This window comes from Pocillopora damicornis, chromosome 3 (genome assembly GCF_964200805.1).
Source record: "Pocillopora damicornis chromosome 3, jaPocDami1.2, whole genome shotgun sequence".
NCBI lineage: Eukaryota > Metazoa > Cnidaria > Anthozoa > Scleractinia > Pocilloporidae > Pocillopora > Pocillopora damicornis.
The window spans coordinates 26,674,234-26,697,073 of record NC_142672.1 but is presented as its reverse complement, the minus strand read 5'-3'; the positions used below and the strand labels follow the sequence as shown (position 1 = coordinate 26,697,073).

The 22,840-nt window shown below is 38.3% G+C and overlaps 2 protein-coding genes and 1 long non-coding RNA gene across 8 annotated transcripts in view; 1 reads left to right on the top strand and 2 right to left on the bottom strand.

Moving 5' to 3' along the window:
• Positions 1-7,299, bottom strand: part of LOC113684323 (uncharacterized) — a 35,435-nt gene extending 28,136 nt beyond the window's left edge. For 4 of the 5 annotated variants that reach the window (XM_089199332.1, XM_089199334.1, XM_089199333.1 and 1 more), the window contains exons 1-8: positions 7,059-7,299; positions 5,535-5,756; positions 4,865-5,137; positions 3,904-4,119; positions 3,641-3,808; positions 2,800-2,970; positions 2,387-2,407; positions 760-2,151 (exon numbers count right to left, since the gene is read on the bottom strand). In XM_089199332.1, coding sequence (XP_089055458.1) covers positions 760-2,151; positions 2,387-2,407; positions 2,800-2,970; positions 3,641-3,808; positions 3,904-4,119; positions 4,865-5,137; positions 5,535-5,756; positions 7,059-7,116 — 2,521 coding nt within the window. In that variant the 5' untranslated portion in view covers positions 7,117-7,299. The remainder of the gene's footprint in view (positions 1-759; positions 2,152-2,386; positions 2,408-2,799; positions 2,971-3,640; positions 3,809-3,903; positions 4,120-4,864; positions 5,138-5,534; positions 5,757-7,058) is intronic. The other variant, XM_089199335.1, reaches the window with a different exon arrangement.
• Positions 7,300-7,719: 420 nt separating this feature from the next.
• Positions 7,720-9,481, top strand: LOC149049108 (uncharacterized). Its single transcript, XR_016184692.1, has 2 exons — positions 7,720-7,975; positions 8,102-9,481. It is a non-coding gene; the product is annotated as an uncharacterized LOC149049108 (long non-coding RNA).
• LOC113684322 (bystin) lies at positions 9,270-17,821 on the bottom strand. 2 transcript variants are annotated; one of them, XM_027201669.2, is made up of 13 exons: positions 17,543-17,819; positions 16,639-16,860; positions 16,182-16,314; positions 15,783-15,834; positions 15,312-15,396; positions 14,815-14,912; positions 14,373-14,451; positions 14,228-14,293; positions 13,344-13,461; positions 12,948-13,038; positions 12,514-12,579; positions 11,595-11,667; positions 9,270-10,987 (listed from the first exon to the last, which is right to left on the bottom strand). In XM_027201669.2, exons 1-13 carry the CDS (start codon positions 17,669-17,671, stop codon positions 10,913-10,915), a joined length of 1,287 nt encoding a protein of 428 aa, XP_027057470.2. In that variant the 5' UTR covers positions 17,672-17,819; the 3' UTR covers positions 9,270-10,912. The 2 variants fall into 2 exon arrangements, 1 of the variants encoding a protein (XP_027057470.2); XR_016184691.1 differs by lacking the exon at positions 12,514-12,579 and having other exon boundaries at positions 12,651-13,038; positions 17,543-17,821.
• Between the last annotated feature and the right edge of the window lie 5,019 nt (positions 17,822-22,840).

The following is a 22,840-nucleotide window of genomic DNA, read 5'->3' as shown; positions in this document are numbered from 1 at the left end:
ATCAAGATAACAACTTTGTGTATACTCACTACTTTTTTGCTGGCAAAAGTATTGATATTGTAGGGAGAAGTTAAATTTGCATCACTTCTGGGAGTTAAAGGGTTAATACAGATTTAACTGTATATAGAACAAGGATGTTTGATTACAAGTTATACATACAATCACTGTAAGTTGAAGATCCTGGTAATTTTTTAACCCTTTAACTCCCAGTAGTGATTAACATGAATCTTCTCCCAGTAATATCCATACATTATTCAGCAAACAGGTGATGAGAATATTCAAACTTATCAGGTAGAAGCTGCTATCTAGATCTTACACCAAGTTCTCAACTAATTTACAAGGAAATCTGTAGCTGCTAGAGGGGAGAATTAACAATCAGATCTTGGAAGCTAAAGGGTTAACCCTTTTACTCTTACAAATGACAAAGAGGAAATTTACATATCCTTACAATATTTGTACATTTTTAAGCAGAAAGGTGATACAGATAAAATATCTTCAATTCAAAAACCACATTTACAGAGCTAAATTATAGCAGATGTTTAACTACTTAAATGAAAGCAGTCAAACTACACATCACATAACAAAACATGTCTTGAGTGAAAAATCACTGAGACAAAATCACACAATCTAGTTCAAGAGGGTTGCATTAATCACAAAGCCAAGTAAAGCAAAACTAATACAAACAAAACTTACCTGTGATTTACTTTGGGAGTCAACTTACAGGAAAGTATAATAATGAAAGTAACTGGATACCCTCACCTGGTTTGACACAATCCCTCTGACAGCCATTGTGACAGCATTTGCTTCCAGAACTACAGTCGATATCTTCCCTGCACACATCTCCCTTTCTGTCACATGGTTGCTGTTTCCATGGAATTGGACACTGACCAGGCTTCCCTGAAGATTTCTTGCCAGTGCCAGGTTTAACACAATCCCTCTGGCAGCCATTGAAGCAGCACTTTTCAGAAGTATCGCAATCAACATCTACATTGCACATGTCTCCACAACGATCACAAATGCCATCTTTCCCTTTCCAAGGGCTTGGACACTCACCAGGTTTATCCAAAGGTACAGGCTCAATGCAATCTTTCTGGCACCCATTAAAACAGCACCTTTGCAGTCCACTGCAATCATCATCACCAGAGCACATGTCCCCCCGTCGGTCACAGATACCATCAAGTCCCTTCCATGGTTTAGGACACTGACCATCCTTTATGGTGGTAGGAAGTTCAATTGGAGGTGTTACACACTCCTTTATGCAGCCAGTTGCACAGCATTTGTCCTTCCCTTTACAATCACTATCTTCACTGCAGTTATCGGTTGTTTCTTCACAAGTCTTGGGGTCAATATAATCCACAGTTGGGCACTGACCAGGTTTCTCTAGGATGGGAGGGGTTACACACTCCTTTATGCAGCCTGTTGCACAACATTTGTCCCTTCCTTTACAATCAAAATCTACACTGCACTGATCTGTTGTTTCTTCACAAGCTTCAGGATCAATATAATCCACAGTTGGGCACTGACCACGCTTCTCTATGATGGGAGGGGTTATACAATCCAGATTACATCCTGTTGCACAACACTTATCCCTTCCTTTACAATCCTGATCGTTTTTACAGTTGTCTTCTGTAACCTCGCACAGTTCAGGTGGTATATAATCATTCAGGGGACACTCCCCTGGCTTTGGACGAGGCTTTGGTGTCACAGAACACTCCTTATTACACCCATTAAAGCAACATTTCAAATGGCCAAAGCAATCACCATCAACATCACATGCATTTTTTGTACTTTTGCACAGCTTTGGATCAATTATGTCGTTTTGAGGGCACACACCAGGTTTTAAGGCACGCACAGATTCTGGCATGGCACAGTCTTTCTGGCAGCCATTGTCACAACACTTCCGACTTGCTGGACAATCAGCATCCTTGTCACACATGTCTCCCATCTTATTACAGACAGTCCCATTCTTTTTGTCTACTTTGGGACACTGACCTGGTTTGACTTCACTCAATGGTGGAGCACATGAATGACTACAGCCATCAAAGCAACACTTGTCATCACCCTTACACTCTTGATCAGTTTCACAAGTATCCTGTCCCAGAGGACAAAACCTAAGAATACTCCTACGCCATGGACAGCGGCCAGGTTTATCTATATAAAAAATAATGGCACACAAAAAAAGACAAAAACATAAGCAATTGTCTTTCTTGTGGTTAGAGTAAGTATTTTGACACAATTACAAACTTTTCACTTGCAAAGCAGAAAATCTTCTTAGCTAGTGAGGTTTAAATAGTTAGTCTGTGCCAACCAACCAAGTGTAGGTTACCAATTAAGTTTCATTTTGAAAAGAACAGTGAATCAAATCAATAATTGAGCAACTACCTACCTTGAACAGCTGCATCAGATGCTGAAAAAAAGAAAAGGGACAACAATAGTAAAATACGATAAATTCTCAAGATATGTACTAACAAACTAATTAAAAACTGCACTTTTTTCAAAGAAAACCACAGAAATTGTGAGTCTAAGCAACTTCAAAAAACTCCTCTGACCTAAACACAGGTCAAACTTTAAGTCTAAGGAAACAATCACCTAAAGTCTCTAGAGACAAAACTAACTAATTTCCTTTCCTTGAAAATTCCTTGAGTTAAATGAAACATTTAAGGTTTGTACAGAGCTCCACATCAATCATGCACCAAATAATAAATCATACCAACTACAATTGAAGAGTTACTGCTGTAAATGCTATTTATCACAATACTTAATCGAAGACCATGCAAAGCACATGTATGGCTAATTTACCAGGCTGGCATTTCTTCTGGCACAGTTCTATAGTGTGAAAGTTGTTACTGTTTCCTTCACAGCCTCCATAAATAAACTTCTCGCACTGCCCTGATGTGTCATTAAAGAAGTATCTGGGGAAATATCCTTTGCAGAGCCCAACATCTGGCTGTAATTTGCAAACAAAATCCGCTGAAAGGAAAATTATTTAAAGAAATAAAGCAGGGGTCAGTGACATAGGCATACTTGTAAGTTAGAAGAAAATAGTAAATTTTTTAAACCTTAAAACTTTCCAGTCAACATTTTGGATCCACTATAACATGGCTATTGAATTTTAATATGGTACATGTAACTATATAACACATTCATCCAGAATTCCATGATTTGATGTCAACATCATTCTTCTACAACTTGATATAACAAATTTTCAAAAGCATCAAGTACACTGTACAGTGATTCAAGACACAATTCATTACTGCCATTATCATCACATAATGATCATAACTGTATGCTTTTTTCCAGCCTGATTCTTCTCTTAACCTTTGTTAAATAATATTTTTCTGACTTAAGCATTCTCATCAGTTTCGTATAAATTGCATATATACGAAGCTGCAAATAATGAACCCTTTAACTCCCATGAGTAACCAAGACAGAATTTCTCCTCACAATATCAATACATTATCAACCAGAAAAGTGATGAGAGTAAAGAAAAATATCAACTTGGGGATAATAAGTTGATCCACTACTAAATTCTCTGAATTAACATTATAAAGATTGTGTAGTTGACAGTAAGGAGAATTACAAATTGGATGTGGGAGGTAAAGGTTTAACCACATGTTTATTTCCCTAAAACTCAACTTACCTAAACAAGACTTCTTACAATCCTCCTCGGTGTTAAAGTTGTTGGCATTACCATTGCATCCACCATAAATGAAAGATTCACATTTTTTAGTTTTGCTGTTATAAAACCATCTGGGAAAATAGGCCATACAAATACCAGGCAGCTTAGGAAGAGCACAGACATCCCCAGCTGAAAGAAAAGTTGTGTTTTCAAGGTCAATTTATGTGAATTTGTTCCCATTATAGACACTATTGATAAATTAATATCATAAAAGGTTTTGTTACCAGCATGGGAGCACTTCCGCAAACATTCAGCTTTGGTCTTAAAATTGTTTTTATTGCCACCAATTCCACTGTACAGGAAAGAAACACACATCAAGGACTCCATGCTGTCAAAATACCATCGAGTACTGAACTTGGATGGATCAGTCCCTGTACCAATAAGTTTTTCCAAATTGCAAACTTGATTTGGCGCCACAGCAGTCTCCTTTGTCTTGGGATCTGTAATAAATGCAGGCAGCAGTGATGTAAAGTAATAAAAAAATTCCTTTCAGTCTGAACACGAACTCAACTGACTGATTGACTAACTGACTGACCCACCGACTTTAACCTGACAGACTCAATAACTACTTGACTGATTATCTGACTTACTGACTGACCAATCAACTGACTGGCTGGCTGACTGAATGACTAACTGAATGACTGCATGACTACCTGATTGGCCAACTGACTGACGGTTTGAGGAAATAAGTGCCTAAATGACTGACAGCATGATTGACTAATCAGTTAATTAAATAGGCCTCATTATAAAGACACTTCTGTCTAAATCAACAAAATTTCAGTTAATTTCACCAACAATATTTCTTTTAAGAACTAATTACCAGACACTCACACTGGTAACATTTGGCAATTGATTCACACATTAATTCCTGAGTGATTGGTATATTGACTGACTGACTGACTGGCTGTCTTTATTCAAAATAAAGATGATGGGAAGGCCAGGAGACAAATTTGGTCTGTAATCATAGAAGAAATAAACAAAATCTGACAACCACAAAGACAGAGTCTAATTTCTTAATTACCAGACAGTATGATTCATAAATAAAATTGGGATATTTAGTAATGTCTAATTACACATGACCTGCATGATCACCTTTGGAAATTGTGCCATAGTTTGATTAACTGGTTAGTTTTTTCAGTAGCAGATATTTGAAGCATCATCTAATTAAAAAAAAAATCAACTTACCCAAGACAACAACAGTTATTGGAACCACTACACGCATTGATCCTGAATATGCGCGGCACTCATATCTCCCGGCATCTTTCAACTGGACTCGGCGGAAAAGAAGTTTATTGAAATTGCGAGGTACAACTCTACCGTATGGCAGACTTCTTAGGCCAACTTTGCGCCACAAGTATTGGGCAGCATTTCCAATGATTTTGCATTCAATTTTGCCAGGCTTCCCAGCATAGAGAGTTTGAGAAGACTGATGTTGTGGGCTGATTTTCAAAGGGATCTCTGAAGAAGAAAAAGAACAAGCAAAAGACAATAATAATTGATTATTCACAATATGATAACCTGGGTAAGAACTTGCATCTAATTTGTTTTTTCTAGGGAAAGGTTTCCAAGCTCAAGTCTCCCATGGCAACCTGAAATCATGAACTGGTCAAGAGAGATGATTGCTGATAAATATAATTGAACTTGGATTTGACCTCTGGTAAACCCACAAGACCATTCTGCTTTGACTTCAATGAAAATCAGGGAAGTCTCTGACATCCCACCAGGGAGGGAGGTGGGGGGGAGTAACAACACTCCTTGTTACTAAATGGTCCATCTAAATGGTACACTTGGCACTGGTGCAGGATTTCCTTTTATTTAACTACACATTACTTATTATCAAGAGCACTCAACTCACCTCCGCATTTACCAACAGAAACCACTGTAATGTTTATGCTAAGCTTACAGGATGTCATATCCAGTTGACAGCGATTTCGGTAAGTGATACCATCGGACCCACAGACTCTTTTATTGTCTGACCCTGGGCAAGAATCTTTACATTTACAAACAGCTTTGTTATTTTTGTCAACAGAACAAACTTGTCCCTGACCAGTGCATTTCTTTTCATTGCAAAGGTCACCTAAAAATTAAAGACAAAGCACATTATACTTAAGTCATGATAAATCTTGGTCAACCCTTTCACTCCCAAGATCTCATTAGTAATTCTCCTTACTGTCTACTATACAATTCTTATGATGTTGGTTTGGAGAGTTTGGTATCAGATCAACCAAAAATTCCCTAATTTCTTTATTCTTATCACTTGTCTTCTTGATTTTGTATTTATAATGTAATTTGCATAAATGTTTTGTGGTTGCCCATGGAATTAAAGGATTAAATAAATAATTGGACTTACACTGAAAATGGAAAGTTATGATTTGGTCATTTGTAAACCAAAAAATAGAAATTTCTATTAATTTTGCAAATCAATACCACCAAATCCACAAAGCATAACCTTTTAACTCCCAAAAATGACCAATATGTAATTTCTCCTAACAGCCTCTGTAGGAAATCTGATAGAAAGGTAAAGAGAGTTAAGATAGAAAATGTTGCTTAAGGTTACACTAAATCACACGAAATCTATAATAGTAAGGAGAATTGATAAAAAGATCTAGGGAGCGAAATCACTGAAAGGGTTACGCTAACATTTGCTGAGTAATCATAGGTCAGAAACAATCGTAACCACTGCAAAATTAGAGGAATTGCGGTGCGTGTTTCATTATGGCCTAACGGAGGATCGAAATCGTGGCAATAAGGGGTAAACAGCGTAAAATCTTCGAGTAGGAGAAACAAAAATAAATTCGAGAACCCATTTACTTGTGAAATTGAAGTGCTTTGTTCTTCAGTAAACAGAAGTAAGAGGTGATGAAGGACGGCATGGAAAAAATAACAGGTCAAAGTAGAGGTCACGTCTGCAAGAAGCAGTCCCCCGAGTAAGATTTCTAAAAATACCATTAGAACCAATTGGAAAAACCCTTACGTAGACTTTCAACAACAACCATTGCATAAGTATTTGACTTATCAACAAGCGAAGTGTGATTATCAAGTTTAAAGCTAACTGAGATCAAACAGATTTTTTTGGTAGTTTTGTAACGTTATGATTAAAATTCGGCGCGCTCTTCGATAACTTTAACGCGTCAGACGTTGTAGCAAAAAAAACGGTTATTTCCTGGATTTGGTGAAGTTGAGCCAAGGAAAGAAAACCGAAAGCACTAGTGATGAATACGCTACAAAATAAAGTATCTAAAAATACTCCTGCAGAGAGAAGTTTCCGCTATCAGAAACCTGTGCAATGCAAGTCGCTCCCTCAAGATATCACTCTGTCAATTGACGGGCGTTTTCAACAGATCAACGACTCAAATTGACGACAAGGCAACTCACATACCTGAGCAACCCACCACAATGATGACTAACGCAAGCAAAGACCACAAATTTCGAGTCATCTTGTACGTAGTGGAACACACTTCGACTCACATCCACTTACAGTTATCTCAGTTGAGTACAAGGCTTTTTATCATAAACCATCACATTTCCGATTGTCAATCAGTATGAACAGTTCCCGCAGTTTAATTGGCTTATCCGGGATCTCCAGGTATTTATTTTGCTGTGAAAAGTGCGGCGACGCCCTATAATGAGTAGGAGGAAAAGTTGCGACATTTAAAAAAACAATTTTCTTTTCAACAACAACAAAAGTATTAAAACACACATCTTTTGTTCTCCTGTTTAGTGAGAGTCATCAGGAAAACACATTCAGAGGAGAAGGTATTTTAATTGTTTTTTAGATCAGTATTGCAAAACAATAGATTTTCATGGCACAGGATATGACCCTAAAAATATTCACTCGTCGCTCCAGCACTGCATACTGTAAAAAAACTTAAGTGGAGGAAATATTTATAAAGGGGAGGCGAAACTGGTGAAAAATGAGAAGATTTCCAGGACATTCCGATGTTTCCCAACTCTTTGTCGTGCGAACACGATGGCGCTATTCCGGAGCAAATTACGTCGTTTAAAAAAACATGTTTATTCGTGATTGCCATGGAAAGGCCAAACAAACATGGAAGTAGGGTTCAAGTGCTAGGATATCTATCGCCAGGCGCTGATTACTGAAAATTCCTATACCGCGCAACAATTTCCCAACATTTTTAACTCCTAGAGAACTTTTTATCTTATATTTTTACTTATTTATTTATGTTGTCGCGTCAAAAAGTGTCAAAACTCCCACGAGCAAAAGACAAAGAAGGAGGAGGGGCCTTAACAAGCGCCAGATTATTACATTAGCGAAGAAAGAGTCATGTAATGGAAGTAAGTGTTGTATTCCTCCTCAGACGTTATGCACTAAACATCAGACATATTTTTGACCTCAAACTTGAATTGTACCTTTCCAGTGTGGTAACTGCAGTTTCCGGCTTAAATTTTATCTTGTTGTAGCTTTCCCTCATAGAGCTCGATCAAGGCGTTCGAGAATAGGAAGAACATTTTTTCTCGCGACGTCATCACAAGCGGACGAAGGCGAAAAATATAGCATGCCGTTCCTCGCCGAACCACGCGAGGTCAGCTTAGTTGGACCTACTAACAAACGAAACGACCAAAACGAAACAAACGAAGCGAAAAAAACAAAAAGACTGAATTATTCTTGATTTATTAATGAAAATTCTATTTTTTTTAAAAATAAATTTCCACATATTTTATTTTATATTTTGTATTTCACGCTTCACGTTGATTCATAAGGTCGGGACTAGTGTCCCAAATTGGTGTCCAAAGCGTTTAAGTGCCTAAAATTGGACACAAGTATAGCGTCTAATATCGGACACTAGTGCGTGTCTAAAATCAAACAGTAGTGTCTGACAATATCGGATAAAATTATTCAAACGCGGTCACTCTTACTTAAAATCGGACAGTACTGTTACATTTTGGACAATTTTGTCTGAAATCAGGCCCTAATGTCCATTATCGGACACTTATATCTAAAATCTGTCACTAAACCGTCAAACATTGGGCGCCATTGTCTAAATATTGGTAATGCAAAATGTAGGCAACTTAATCCCAGCAGGAAAGTTGGACCACTACTGAAGCGGGGATATCTTTAGGGGCCGAGTATCCCCGTATTGGTTTTAAGTTCTCCACAAAAGTGCTACCATAATTTTTTCCCGCAGCCGTTTCTGGCATTATTACGCAACCTGTTCTCAGAGAAACATCCCCTTGGGTGGGAACTAGTGGAGAAGGGGGTGGGGGGTTTGGAGCGTTGAGTGACATACCAAATGAAGGACATCACGCAATGCTCCTCTAGAGGATGCTTCTAGATTTTTGGTGAACGCGTTGCGTAATAACCCAAGAATCGGCTGCGAGGAAGATTAGCTAGGGAGCACTTTCTGTAGAGATCTATACACTCAGCCCCGTTCAGCGAGGGTTCAGTTTTCCTGCCATAAACTCATTCGAAGAGACTTCTTAAGTTCTTCCTCTCTTTCCCATCCTGACACATGCGTATGTTGTAACTTAAAATCGTTTTGAAGACGGAGCAGAAAATCAAGAGGCTAAGAAATATGACAAAGAGGAGGAAAAAGAACCTGTGTGGGAAAAAAACTCAACGAACAACGAATTTAAACCACCGTATTTATTTTATTTTAAAGATGCCAGTCCTGCATGTTATAGTAAAGTAACATCTAGTAAACATAAGCATGCGTACATGCCCGAGTTATTTTTTTTGGTTGAGCGAGTTAAGATGGAACACTTTGTGTAACTTTCAAACGGACGAAAATATCGCATTACTTCACCTTGAGAGAATAAAAAAAAACCAAATTTATCTGAACTAACACAGGTATTTTGTGGTCTGTTGTCTATAATACTTCTGAGCAAAAATCAAATGCATCGGTGCCTCGCTTAATGTTGTTTCCCTCGCAGCTGTTGTTTGGTCTCCTCACACAACGTCATTTGTTATATACCTAGAATTTTACTCAACAAAACGAGCACTCTGATTGGTTGATTCCTGTGTGTGTCGTGACCAGGATACAATTGCTCAGATGTTGCCCGCGCGCCGAATACAACAGCATGTTTTCGCCATATGATTGTTTAAGGAAAATTCTAAATATATAACAAAGCACTTAATGTATGGTTGCGTGGGAAACAGTTTTGTTTCCCCAAGAGTCCAGATGTATCCCGAGACGAAGTGTATTAAGTATCTAATATTCCCCGTTGGAGGGAGAGCGCGTTGCGTGAGAGAATACGCTTCTACCTGTTCCTCTAACAGAGAGCATATCAAAATTAATTGTCAACAATAAGTTGCTTTAAAAGTATAATTCTAAGTAATTTTACCACGAAAACCAACTGAAACTCTGTTGTATCTCTAATAGACCCCCAACCAAAGATATATTGCGATCTCAAGTAAAGATACATTGCACACGAGAAAGGATAATATTTCAAAGAGTGCTCCTTGATTGGTTATTGCCTATCTGGACTTTGCCCTGTGTGTGTGATGTGAATGCTGTGATATGATTGGTGCAAGATACACACCCTAATGCGGCAATCTGATTAGTGCGAGATACATACCCAAATGCGGCGATCTGATCGGTGCGGGCAACATACCACTCTACACGCTAACATAGAGTTACTTTTTTATAATAGAAAAAACTAACTCAAAGAGAGACTCTGAGTTCGTTTATCTTTGGACGGATTTTCAAAGTATCATCTAACTTCAAAGCTCTCAGTCTGTGACCTGTAGTTATTCGTTGGTTGCAAAAGAGCTATTTGCAGGTCGTGAAAGTGGCAAACTCTCTTTTGAATCATTCCATAGGTAAGCTAGAAACATTCTCACGTACAAGTATTCGTATCTCCTCTTTGAATTGATCACAAAAGTTGGAGAGTTAACGAAATTCCAAAGATGCACGAAAACAGCGATTTCGTAGACCCTCGTAGACTTGTTATACCCACATGGCCGAGACAATTCCGGCAAAAATCCGTTTTATCACCACTTATTCGCTGCAAAATGAATAGTTTGCATAAACATTTAAGAAAGAGATAAAATGTACGATGACCCATTTTTGCAGCACAAATTGTTGCTAACAACCACTTTGGCTTTTTTAAATGTCAAGCGTTCTGCGCCAAAACAAAACCCTTGGGGTTAATTCCAGTTTTTTGGATAATCATGTGCTCTGGGCAGTCTGTTCGACGGTAGTTCCATTTCTGGAAATTCGAATTGGTTCTGCAGCTAAGGAGTAAACAATTAATGTAGAGAAAAATTGTCTTTTAAACATCCATGGGCTCTATTTCTGCATCCCTTGACTTGGAGTGGCTCAACTCTCGACGAACTTCAGGGGTAATCTACGAAAGAGAAAGAATCTCAATGAGTTGAAAGCGATCAAACACAGGTCATACATGTATGTGCATCGTTACTTCAGGAACACTTCATTACTCTTTGCAGTGCTTCAAGCTTAAGGTTTTCCAAAGTTGCTATTTCGCTGGGGAATTCGAAAATGATTGCAAAAAATAAAATTTTAGAGGACAGTGCCGGCAATCGTATGTCATAAAATGAGGAGAAAGATGCAACAACGGGGAACTGATGATATTCCATGCAAACGTATATCCTTTTTTTAACCTCAGATTATGAAAATTACTGAAAAAATTAAAAAGTTAACAAACCAGTTGTTTGCCGAACACAGATTTGGCGACTATCCCTGAAAATTTAGCTACCAACCGACCGAGGGCAGACCACGTTTAGTAAAAAATCAGGGATCAATATCAGTATCTGGGCAACTTCCCACCTACCCCTCCCCTAACCCAACATTGACTGTTAATGGGTTAGGGGAGGGGTGGGTGGGCAGTTGCCCAGATACTGATATTGATCCAAAACCAGGTCTAGTTCTGGCTAAAACTAAAAGGCCGAAAACAATCGGAGAAGGACAAAGAACAAAAAACACACTCGGTTTACCTGATCATGGACCTGCGCTCTACATAATTCCATCAACGCGTCTTTCTGTTCACTGGATACATCCTCTTTATACCTGCAACATATGCAACACCTTTTATTAATCTGTGGTGCGAGTGATAAATCCGTTTTAATCTTCTCTGTCCCAAACCATCCACGCTCTTCTTTGATACAGTCTTACATCTATGGTGATTTCTTCCCGGTCCACTAAAGCAAACCGTAGAGTATTTATTGAATTGAAAGCCGTCTCCGGATGGACACCGCAGATGGAAGCAGAATCACCCGTAGATACCGTTCTTGAATAAAAACTGCACTCAATTTGAACAATGCGGAGTTTAGAAAAGAATTATTAGAAACCAAATTTACTTCCAACCCTTAATCGGTAATCTAAACAATAATTACAATTTTACGTGTACAAATCACAAACCAGGCCATCGAGAATCTATCTTAGCAAAAGAGCAAGCCACGAGAGCTAAACAAAAATTATAGTACTTGCAAACGATTGATTGTAGCTGGCCCAATGATTTACCGTAACTGATGGATCTAACTGGTCTCAGTATCAAGAAATGTGATGTGTAACGCTTAAATATTTTCAAAACGCCGCGGCTTTTAATTGAGTATTTACGGTATAGTAAGATTCAACGTCACAAAAAAAGTCTTCAAAAAAAAATTCCTTTCCTCTTCAACGCGCGCCTAAGCCCCTCTACCCTCCCCCCTCACAAGTTAAGAAAATCCGCTGCGAGGACAGTTAGCACTTAACGGAGTTCCACTGTTTCTTAAGGAGGTCTCTTATTGGTCGTCACAATTACGATCGACGACAAAGTAAAACATCAAGAGTAACACTAACGCTTTAAATACAACGTTCACAATCAGTTAAAAGCTTAACATAACGAAGAAAATTTTAATAATACACCAAAGTTACCTCTGAACAAATGTCAATAAACTTTGATGCCACAGGACTGGAAGAATACGCTTATCAGATAAGAACCTGGGTTGAAATGAAAATGCAATAAATTTAACTCCCTCTTATCAATGACGCAAAGCTAAGCAAGAGCTTACCAAGGTGAATGGGCTTTCCCTAAATGTATTTATTCCCCACGTGTATGAAAACGGTCGAATCAAAACATCCTGCTCTCCTTCCGCTGTCGTAGGATCCCTACGCTACACACCCTTTCTGCTGCCTCGTTTGAAGCCCTAGGGGTGAATCTCGGAGACATTTTGAAATTGTTATATTTTAAATTCTATATATGCCTCAAAGTTAAGCTACAGTAATTGTTCTGGGTGAAATAGGCTCTTAACGACCCACTAATATAAGACCTTATTACGTTAATTTAAGTCCCCGACCGCACTACTCACCGTAAAAAGTGATAAACGACAGCATCAATCACTCTGTAGGGTAACGCGTATTTCTTGTCAAAAAAGTGTCGCAAAAAAATACTGTTTGCACCTAGCGAAAAAGATAATCAAGCAAATCAGACCATGGATAACGTATCATTAAAACAGATGCACGTATAAAAATGTACAGTTCACTTCAACTTCGAATCGACTTCCACCTTTTCCTAGGTTCGGTCTCCGATCCCTCAGAGAGGGAATTTGGAGGAAGAGCGCGGGCTCATTTCTTGAGAAGCGGCTGATCAAGCCTAACTTTAGACTGTCTTGAAACATGTGTGCGGGTGAACAAATTGTAAGGCTACACTCATTTAACCTTATTCATTATGAGAAATAAAAACAAACAGGAAGAAGAAAAGTTACCTGAATAATCCATTTCAGCAATTTTCAACATAGCAGCACTGGAGTGTAAAACTGGTATACTAGTCTTGGAGATCAAACTTCCTATGATGATTGCCTCACGCAAGGTACATGTTCGTGACTGAAAAGCAACAAAAAATATTTCAAAACGTCACCGTGGTTTGTTGCATTTCCCTCCTCCTCAGACTATCTGATGCATATCACTCAGAAGAACAATCTTGCTAAATTATTCTATCCAGTATCCTTCGCAGTAAACTTTTGGTCTTGTGTACTCTGCACCACTTGCGCCACTCTATTGCGTTTTTGAGGCAAGCACGGCCCGGGAGAGCGCGAGGAAAGCGCAAGGAATACGCGAGAGGTAAGATTTCTCCTCGCGTTTTTTTTTTTTTGTGCGGCTAGACATGACAACTGCTGCAGAGGAGACTCTATGTTATCAAGCTGTATACTGAATTAAATAAAGAATTAAAGAATTCAAGCCACTTAAATTTAAAATAATCAGCGATTGTCATGAGTTCACCAGCAGCACAACCCTTGGCACATAATTCCTACAATCTGATGTACTTGATACCCAAGCCTCTGATGTGAAAAGTAACAATTGCAGAATACTGAAGTGTGTCTCTTTGTCTTTTGTGGGAATAATTTTTGTAGTTTGAGATGACTGAAATTTCTTCTGGGAACTAGTTTTTACGAATGCTAAGAATACAAAGTGACACTTTGTTTGCTTGCAAAATATTTCCTTCTCCATTTGCCTGAGAGTTCAATGGATTGAGGGATTACTGTTGTTGTTTTTTTTTTTTCCAAGAGACATAATTTTGTGCAGATTAAAGGCTACAAACAAAATTCACAAAATTTACTTGACAAATGGTACAATAGATCACTCATTTCACCTCACACAGGGGTAATAAAATTCCTTTGAAGAAAGCAGCAGGTTTGAACAATGCCTTCTTTAAAGCCTGGAAAAGACAGAGAGAAGGTTAATTGACATTGTATCAATGGTTAACTGATGAAAATGTGCATATCAAATGTTCTTACCACGTACAAATGGTAGTTGAGTCGTTTGTACTCTGTAATGTCATCTCTCACTCTTGGTAATAACACTAAGTTGAAGAATCTAGTAGTAGAATGGACAAAATACATCTTCACTGTGATTCAAAACGATTTTTCTAATATAGATTGGCAACTTTAATTGTTGAAAATCAATTTACAAAAGGCAAATTTTACTCCTAAATGATTAAAAAACAACAAGAAATCACCTCTTCCCCTCCACCCAAAATCCCCCAATAAACAGAACACATATATGCATTCTAAAAGCTTGTGTAAAACATCATTCCTTTAACACAATGCTCTCTCAAACTTTTCAATTAGTTGTTGAGGCCCAAATGTGAAAAACTTGCATGTGCTTCATAACATTAAGCAGCACAAAAAAAACTTTAACTTAAATCATTGTTAGTATCTTCATGGCATTAAAACAAACCTCTGAGCCATCTTAACATTGAGATTTGACACAAATGTCCTTGTTGCTTGAAACATGGCTGCTGCAGTCCACCTCTCTGGTTCTGTTATATACAGCACCTGAACAGTGAACAGTATATGTACCTTAAAGTATCCTCAATTCTTTCAAGGTAGGGGTTTCATTAGAGAAAGGGGTAAGGCACCTGGTCAAATGAATGGCAGAGAAGAGGGCTAGGACTATGCTCTGAACATTAACCCTTTCACACCCAAGATCTCATTACTAATTCTCCTAAATGACTGCCACAATTCTTATGATTTTAGTTCTGAGAATTTGTTATTGGATCAACTAATAATCCCCTGATTGATATTTCTCTCTATTCTCATCACTTTTCTGCATGATATTGTATGGAAATTGTGGGGAGAAATTCTATCTTGGTCACTCATGGGAGTCAAAGGGTCAAATCCCTGTTGAGGCATTGAAAAATGAAATAATGTACTGGATCCTTGTTTTAAACTTACCTCCTCCCAATTCGAGAGAGATGGAATAACTTTAAAAGCCTTTGGCAACTTCCCAGATCGGTATTTAGCCAAGATTTGTCCAACACTATAAACACATCAAACATGAATTTACTTTTAATTTGAAGTAATTCAGACTCTCCTTGTTTTTATAATAATCTCATTACTTTTGATTCTGAAGGAGGATTGACAACATTTAGATTTGGAAAATTTAGCTTCATAATATCAACCAAATCTTCTACGAATTTGTATATTGAGATTTTTTCAAATGTCCAGGTTTTGGTTTTTTAAGTATCATTTCACATTAATAACACAATGACCTCAGATTCTCCACCTAGACAAAAAAAAACCTTGAACAACTGTTCAACTAAGTTAAAAAGAAAATTAGTAGTGGCAAATATTTGTGTCAAGTGAAGATGGATCCTTCTAAAATTTCCACATAAAAGCACAGCTACATGCTCCTTAGTTACATACCCTTTGAAAACTTCAACAAGCCGCTCATCCATCTGTGGAGCTGTAGATCTTTCTGTGACAAAAATGAACAAAAAATAAAATCCAATTTTCAAGTAAGTTAAACCCATTATTTGATTCAATGAGCCTCTCAATCTCTGGAGTGATAAAAATGAATTTCTCCATCCATATATTTTCAGGTAGAAAGGTGATAAGAAGTGAGAAAATATCAGCAAGGGGATATAATTTAATTTTGCATTAAATCCCAAGTTATAAAATTTAAAGAAATATATGGCAGCCAGTGCAAAGAATTAATATCTAATCCTTCCTACAACTTGGGGAGTAATTATAATAATAAATTTAAAAAAAACCCATGAGATGAGTCTTTCCTAGTAAATACTGCAGAAGATCTTCATCTCAAACCTGACATTTGACTTTCTATTTCTGTCTTCTTGTCTCGAATTTTTTCCATGATCACATCAGCCAGAGTTCTCCTAGCTGGTGTATCTTTTGACATAAATACTTCAAACGCTTGCTCATCTTCTTCATCAACTTCCTGTAAAGCACAGAGAAGCAAATCTCAGCTACTCAAAAAGGATCACAGCAGAGCATTATACTTTACACACCTATCAGTTCAAAGCTCCAACATGAGCTACAGTAACAAGCCAACTGGGAGCTGATCATTTTGTTGGTTGTTGGGTGTTCAAGCTTCAAATTGATCAACCTATTAGGAGGTGATGTATATCTATTCAACCTGATCATCTAGAGAAGACTAGTGGCATACAGTTGAAACATCAAGATCTACAGAAGTGACTGCAACATAAATGCAAATTATTGATCACCATAATCATAGAATCAAAAAGGGATAACAATAACTCACAATGTTTTCATAGAACTGTTCACTAGCAACTGATGCTGCATCATCTTCATCTGATTCCAACTCGCCTGCATCCAAATTTTGTAACTCAGGTGGACCTAGACGTGTTTGTGCTGTCTTTAATGATTTGTTTGAGCCAGAAGCCACACCAAACTCTGCTTCCAATTCATCTTGTTGCTTTCTTGCCTGTTCTAGAATTTTTCTTGATAGCTTTTCTTCAACAAACTGTTGACATACAAAAGACTATGGTTCATACATTAAAGACACATTTCAAATTAAATATTGTATAAAAAATCAATGTCAAAATTAATGTCAAAATCAATAACATCACAAAACATAGGGAAGAAGACTGTTAAAGGCTCACAGTCACTAAAGATAAGTTTAAATGTGAGCACACGAGAAATGGTACTTTTAAAAAAAGCAGAAGCCCGAAGAAAAATGCAAGACAGCTGTTTCTAAAACATGCCCAAATCCCGTGTCTGCTTGCTTGCTAGTTTTGCTCCCTCTTTCACTTGAGTCCACCAACGTGCTCAAGGAGCCTTGCACGGGCTGACGATAGACAAATTCAAACCAAAAACGTCTCGGTAATGCTCATATCAACTGCGGATATGGGTGTAATTAAAAAAAAACCTCAGGCCAACCTTAAGAAAAAGTGAGAATACCACGATTTCTAGGTATTGTTGATACAAATTCATTCTCGCTGATACGTACAGATAATTATACAGTATAGCACACAACAAACACGAGGGCCTTACTTAGTGTAAACAATTTTATGTCCTTCTGGAAATGCTCCTTAAAAGTGCAGTCAAAAAATCTTCCACCTATACGCTAAATAGTCAAAGTTGACGGTGCTTTCACTAAAAGGAGAACCGAATTTCACAATCAATCCAAACATATCTGATCTTACCGTGTCTTCCGATTCTCCCTGTCTATCCCTTCGTTGTTTCGTTCTTCCTGAAGGTCTAACACTTTTTGATTCAAGGATATCTTCTGTCAAGCCGGTCGAACGTTTTTTACCCTTCTTGTCTTTCCCCATAATGAAAACGTAGAAATTAACTTCGAATTCCGTTTGGGGTTCAAGAATTGCCACATAATTCGGCTGCCATGTTGGTCTAGCTCCAACGTGGGTGAACTGAAAACAATCCAGCGGTCTACTGCACTGTCATTTCCAGAGGTCCGCAATGCATACAAAAGTAAATATGTTCATTTACGACGTACTCTTTATCTCAAGATACACATGCTTTAATTTTGGGACTGTTCTTCCTTCAAACACGCGAAGCCAAATAGGAGATAGAGATTAGTTTTGTCACTCTGCCGAGATGGCAACTTTACATTTCTTCAAGTTCTCACAACCACCAAAATCCTTTTACATATTTAGCAGGTAATTTAGTGTTAACAACTGGGTTGAAAACGTAAATTAGCCACCGTAAAGAGTAAAAAAGCTGAAGTTTCGAGCGTTAGCCCTTCGTCAATCGCTCTGACGAAGGGCTAACGCTCGAAACGTCAGCTTTTTTACTCTTTACGGTGGCTAATTTACGTTTTCAACCCAGTTGTTAACACTAAATTACCTGCTATACTCTCCCACCGACGCAGCACCACAGTTTCTTTAGAAACTTACCCCTTCATCCTTTTACATATTTACTCGGGCTTTCCAAGGGAAACGCCGGAGTTGAAATTCCGGCTTTTTTTTTTCCGTTCGGTCGCAAATCGCAGTCATCATCACGCATGCGTAACTTTTTTAGTCTGACGGATGCGCGACGGTTTCTCTAATGAGCACACAGGATGGAGTAATGACCGACGAAGGGAAGCTTTCGCGGTGTAAAATCAGCAGACACTGTGTATAGGACGCTCAAAACGCATACAAAATATGCTGATATCGTTTGCGGTAGACCACTCTAAAAGATATCGAGTCGGTCCGTGAACTTTATGAGGTATCTCTTTATGAGCGAACATTTATGAGTGGACCTTTCATCTAGAAACATGCTATATCAGCTGAGCTACCTAATGTTAATCGAGCGAAGCATAGACGCAAATCTCATCGTGTATGTAGACATTATCGTGAACCAAGCAGAATACCGATACGAAGTTTGAAAAGGTTAAGGAACAAGAGAAGAAAGGTTAGAAAATTTTGTCTATGCAATTTGCCTCCCATCTATCCCCATGTCATCTACATTATCCTGTTATGTTAACGCTAAAAAACTATTAAATAAAAAGACCTTTAAGTTCAACAGTCGTGAAAGAATTCGTCAATGTATATGAAAGGTAAAGTATCGTGCCAGTCGATATTTAAAATTGTTGTCTTGTAACAAACTGATGTGTTCTTGCAAGAATGAAGCTCGTGTAGCAAATTATTGCAATTTTAAATTAAGTAGAGACAGAAAAAAATCCTGGTCCTCCAACATATGTTGACCCTGACAAAACAATAGTAGCTTTCTATAGTCGAGGTAACGAGTCAGTTTTTGAACAGAATGCAGGAAAACAATGTGTTGCAATGAGATTGTGTTCTTTGATTTACAGACACACAAGGGATCAGCTCTGCAAATGATCTTATACAAATAATGAATGTTGGAAATCAGCTTTATTCAACTTTGTCATGATTAGCTATGGGCGGCCGTCACCACCAAAAATACAAGGATGTCAAATAGATCAGCAAATACAAAGATGGTGTAAGGATCAGCTGCAGGGTAGCATAGCTAACAAAAGAATGGCATGGCCAAATTATAGACAGTCTAGTTTTCCTTCGTGAAACAGAACGCCCTAAACATGAATAGTTTAGCCAAATGAGAAACGGTCTAGTAGCCCATGTTGAGTTGGATCATGAGATTGTGAAATGGACTAGCTCAATTACGAATAGCTTAGCACTCATTTGCAATACAGTACTCAAACGGTGTAGCGTTGAGTTAAACGGCTCAGGGTAACGTCGAGTAGCACAGCGTACGCACAAACGGTGTAGCGTTGCGTCAAATGGCTCAGCGTAATTTAGAATGGTACAGCGTACACACATATGGTGTAGCGCTGCGGGAAATGGCTCAGCGTAATGTCGAATGGTACAGCGTACATAAAAACAGTGTAGCGTTGTGTGAAATGGCTCAGCGTAATGTCGAATGGTACAGCGTACATGCAAACAGTGTAGCGTTGCGTGAAATGGCTTAGCGTAATGTCGAATGGTACAGCGTACATACAAACAGTGTAGCGTTGCGTGAAGTGAAGTGAAGTGTATTTTGAAGGCCACAGGTAGGCTTTGCATAAATGCAGAAATATACGTGTAGACACACGGTAAAATTTCTATATTAATCAAATTTTTGTTAGAGCATCTTTCTCAATTACAAAGATATGATATGTGTGATATTATTGCCTAGAATTCAGCTATTGTGGCAAATTTGGGGAAGCAAAATTTAAATTTACGAAGAGATATTACATTGTATTATATTTGATAAGCAAAGTAACCAAGAAAATTGAGGAATCCTGTTAAAAGCGGAGTGTAACGTTACATTCTGCAGTTGCGAACGGATTACCGTGAATGAAGAACAAAATTATACGTTAGTAAAAATGTGTCTTCAGCTTTAGTTTACTGTCAAAGCTTTAGCCTTTCCTATTCGCTCTGACGAAGGGATAACGCACGGAATGTCAGTTTTAGAAACTCGCTACGGTGGCTAATTTACATCGCCAACTCAGTTAATAAAACGAAAGTACCTTGTAACACCCTCCGACGTAGCACCACAGTTTCTCGAGAAATTTACCCCATGTTTTCATTTGTAGTTTAATGAGTCACCTTTCATGTGTAACAAATAATTACTGTTACATCGCATCATAGTTAGATCGCTCCATCAAATAAGTTACTTCGCTCCCAACATAAGTTACCTACTGTTGGCTGCGCATTCAATGTTATTTCGCTCGACACGTAAAAAGAAGAAACTCAAAATAGCCTTAAAAGCGGCACCGGTAAAGCTGATTTCACCTCCATGATCGAAGACTTTGGCCTTTATGAGGCTAACTCCGACAAACCCTTCTTTATACATGTCATGGTTTTGAACTTTTAAAGTCTAGAAACTGCGTTGATTAGAAGAGATTAAAAATAACTCTCAGGTATAGACTACCCAGAAGGGTATAGAAGAGATTAAAAGTAACCCTCAGGTGTACACTACCCAAGAGGGCACGAAAATTGAATTCACACTAATTTATATCAGGAGACCTCTCTTTGTCTGGTCTCTTTCTTTTGACTGAAAGTCGAGGCATCCACTGTTAACTTATATAATTATTGTCCTTTACTAGTTCCCGAATGTCGTTGTCAAGCTCGGCTATTCTTGGCTGACATCTTTGCAATTTCCCATGATTATTTGACTAGAGGCATTTCCCGCCTAAAGTGTACGGTCGAGAGCGATTTGGTTTACTGCATCAACAACAGGATTATATTTTGAGACCTCGCGAATCCATCTGCTAGAATTCCCCCTGTCTAATTAGTCTGGCATAGATACCAATTGAAGATGCAACCCTACATGTTGTTTGGTTACCGGGCGTTGAACGAACAGCCTTTGTTGGTGCGCTTGAGACCTGCTGCCGGGATAGAGGGTATTGTAGTCATTGCGGAATCGACGAAACAATTCGTTTGCAAAAGCGTTCGGCCTGATTTCACATTTAACTTTTTCGTAAGCACATACCAGTACTTTTTGGGGTCGAGATTGGATCCCGTAACTCTGGAAAGCTCAGCCGATCGATCCAAGACTTCAACCTCCATGATGAGATCACGCCAAGTGATTCTAATGCAAGATTTATTGTGTTTTTGTGTTTTTTATTGTGACACCAACCGACCGCAAGCGTTAATGTAATTCTCTATACTGAGGACAGAAATGTAGCGCCTTCGTAGAATGCAGGCTGCAAATTTTTTTCGGGGCCAAAGCTCCTCATGATAAAGGACGTGATTAAACGCATCTTTTATTGCGTCCCCCTTTACCACGAACTAAGTGTCTCTAAGAACCGTGTAATTCGGAATTCGGTAAGAGAAACCAAAATCTCCCCAAAGCTTCCTCGGCCAATGTGCTTTTTCACATGGAGCTTATTGCATTCATACTGCGGAAAGTAATATCGTAAAAAAACACCTCAAACGGCCCATGAAGGCCAAAATATACCACAAGTGTTAATGTCAACAATAACTAATCATTAACACATAGTGTGATCTGCCTGTTCTGCCCCTGGACTAAAAGAATTAATTACTCGGGCTTTCCGAGGGAAATTCCGGCTTTGTTCTTCTTCGTCGTTCGGTCGCAAATCGCAGTCAAGTCCTCATCACGCATGCGTAACGTTTTGACTAATGAGCACACAGGATGGTGAAATGGCGGACGAAGAGAAGCTTTCGCGGTGCAAAATCAGCACAGACAATGTGTATAAGACGCTCAAAACGCATACAAAATATGCCTACATCGTTCGCGGTAGACCCACACTGAAAGATTTCGAGCGTTTTCGGAACGGGTCGTTCCGTGAATCATATAAGATATCTCTTTATGAGCGAACATTTATCGGGGAACCTTTCATCGAGAAACATGCTATATCAACCGAGCTATCTAATGTTAATCGAGAGAAGCATAGATGCAAATCTCATCGTGTATGTAGACGTGAACGTGAACCAAGCAGAATACCAATACGAAGTTTAAAATTTTAAGGAACAAGAGCAGAAAGGTTAGAAAAATTTGTCTATGCAATTTGCCTCCCATGTATCCCCATATCATCTACATTACACTGTTATATTAACTCTAAAAAACTATTAAATAAAAAGACATTTAAGGTTAACTTTTGTGAAAGAATTCGTCAATGTATATGAAAGGTGAAATATCGTACCAGTCGATATTTGAAATTGTTTTCTTGTAACAAACTGATGTGTTCTTGCAAGAACGAAGCTCGTTTAGCAAATTTTTGCAACTATAAGTTAAGTAGAGACAGAAAAAAATCCTGGCCCTCCAACATATGTTGACCCTAACAAAACAATAGTAGCTTCCTATAGTCAAGGTAACGAGTTAGTTTTGGACAGAATGCAGGACAAAAATGTGTTGCAATGAGTTTGTGTTCATTGATTTACAATGACACACAAGGGATCAGCTCTGCAAATGATCTTATACAAATAATGAATATTGGAATTCAGCTTTATTCAAGTTTGTCATGATTAGCCAGACAGGCATATTTAATGCAGTCAGAATTACCAATAGCATTAAAT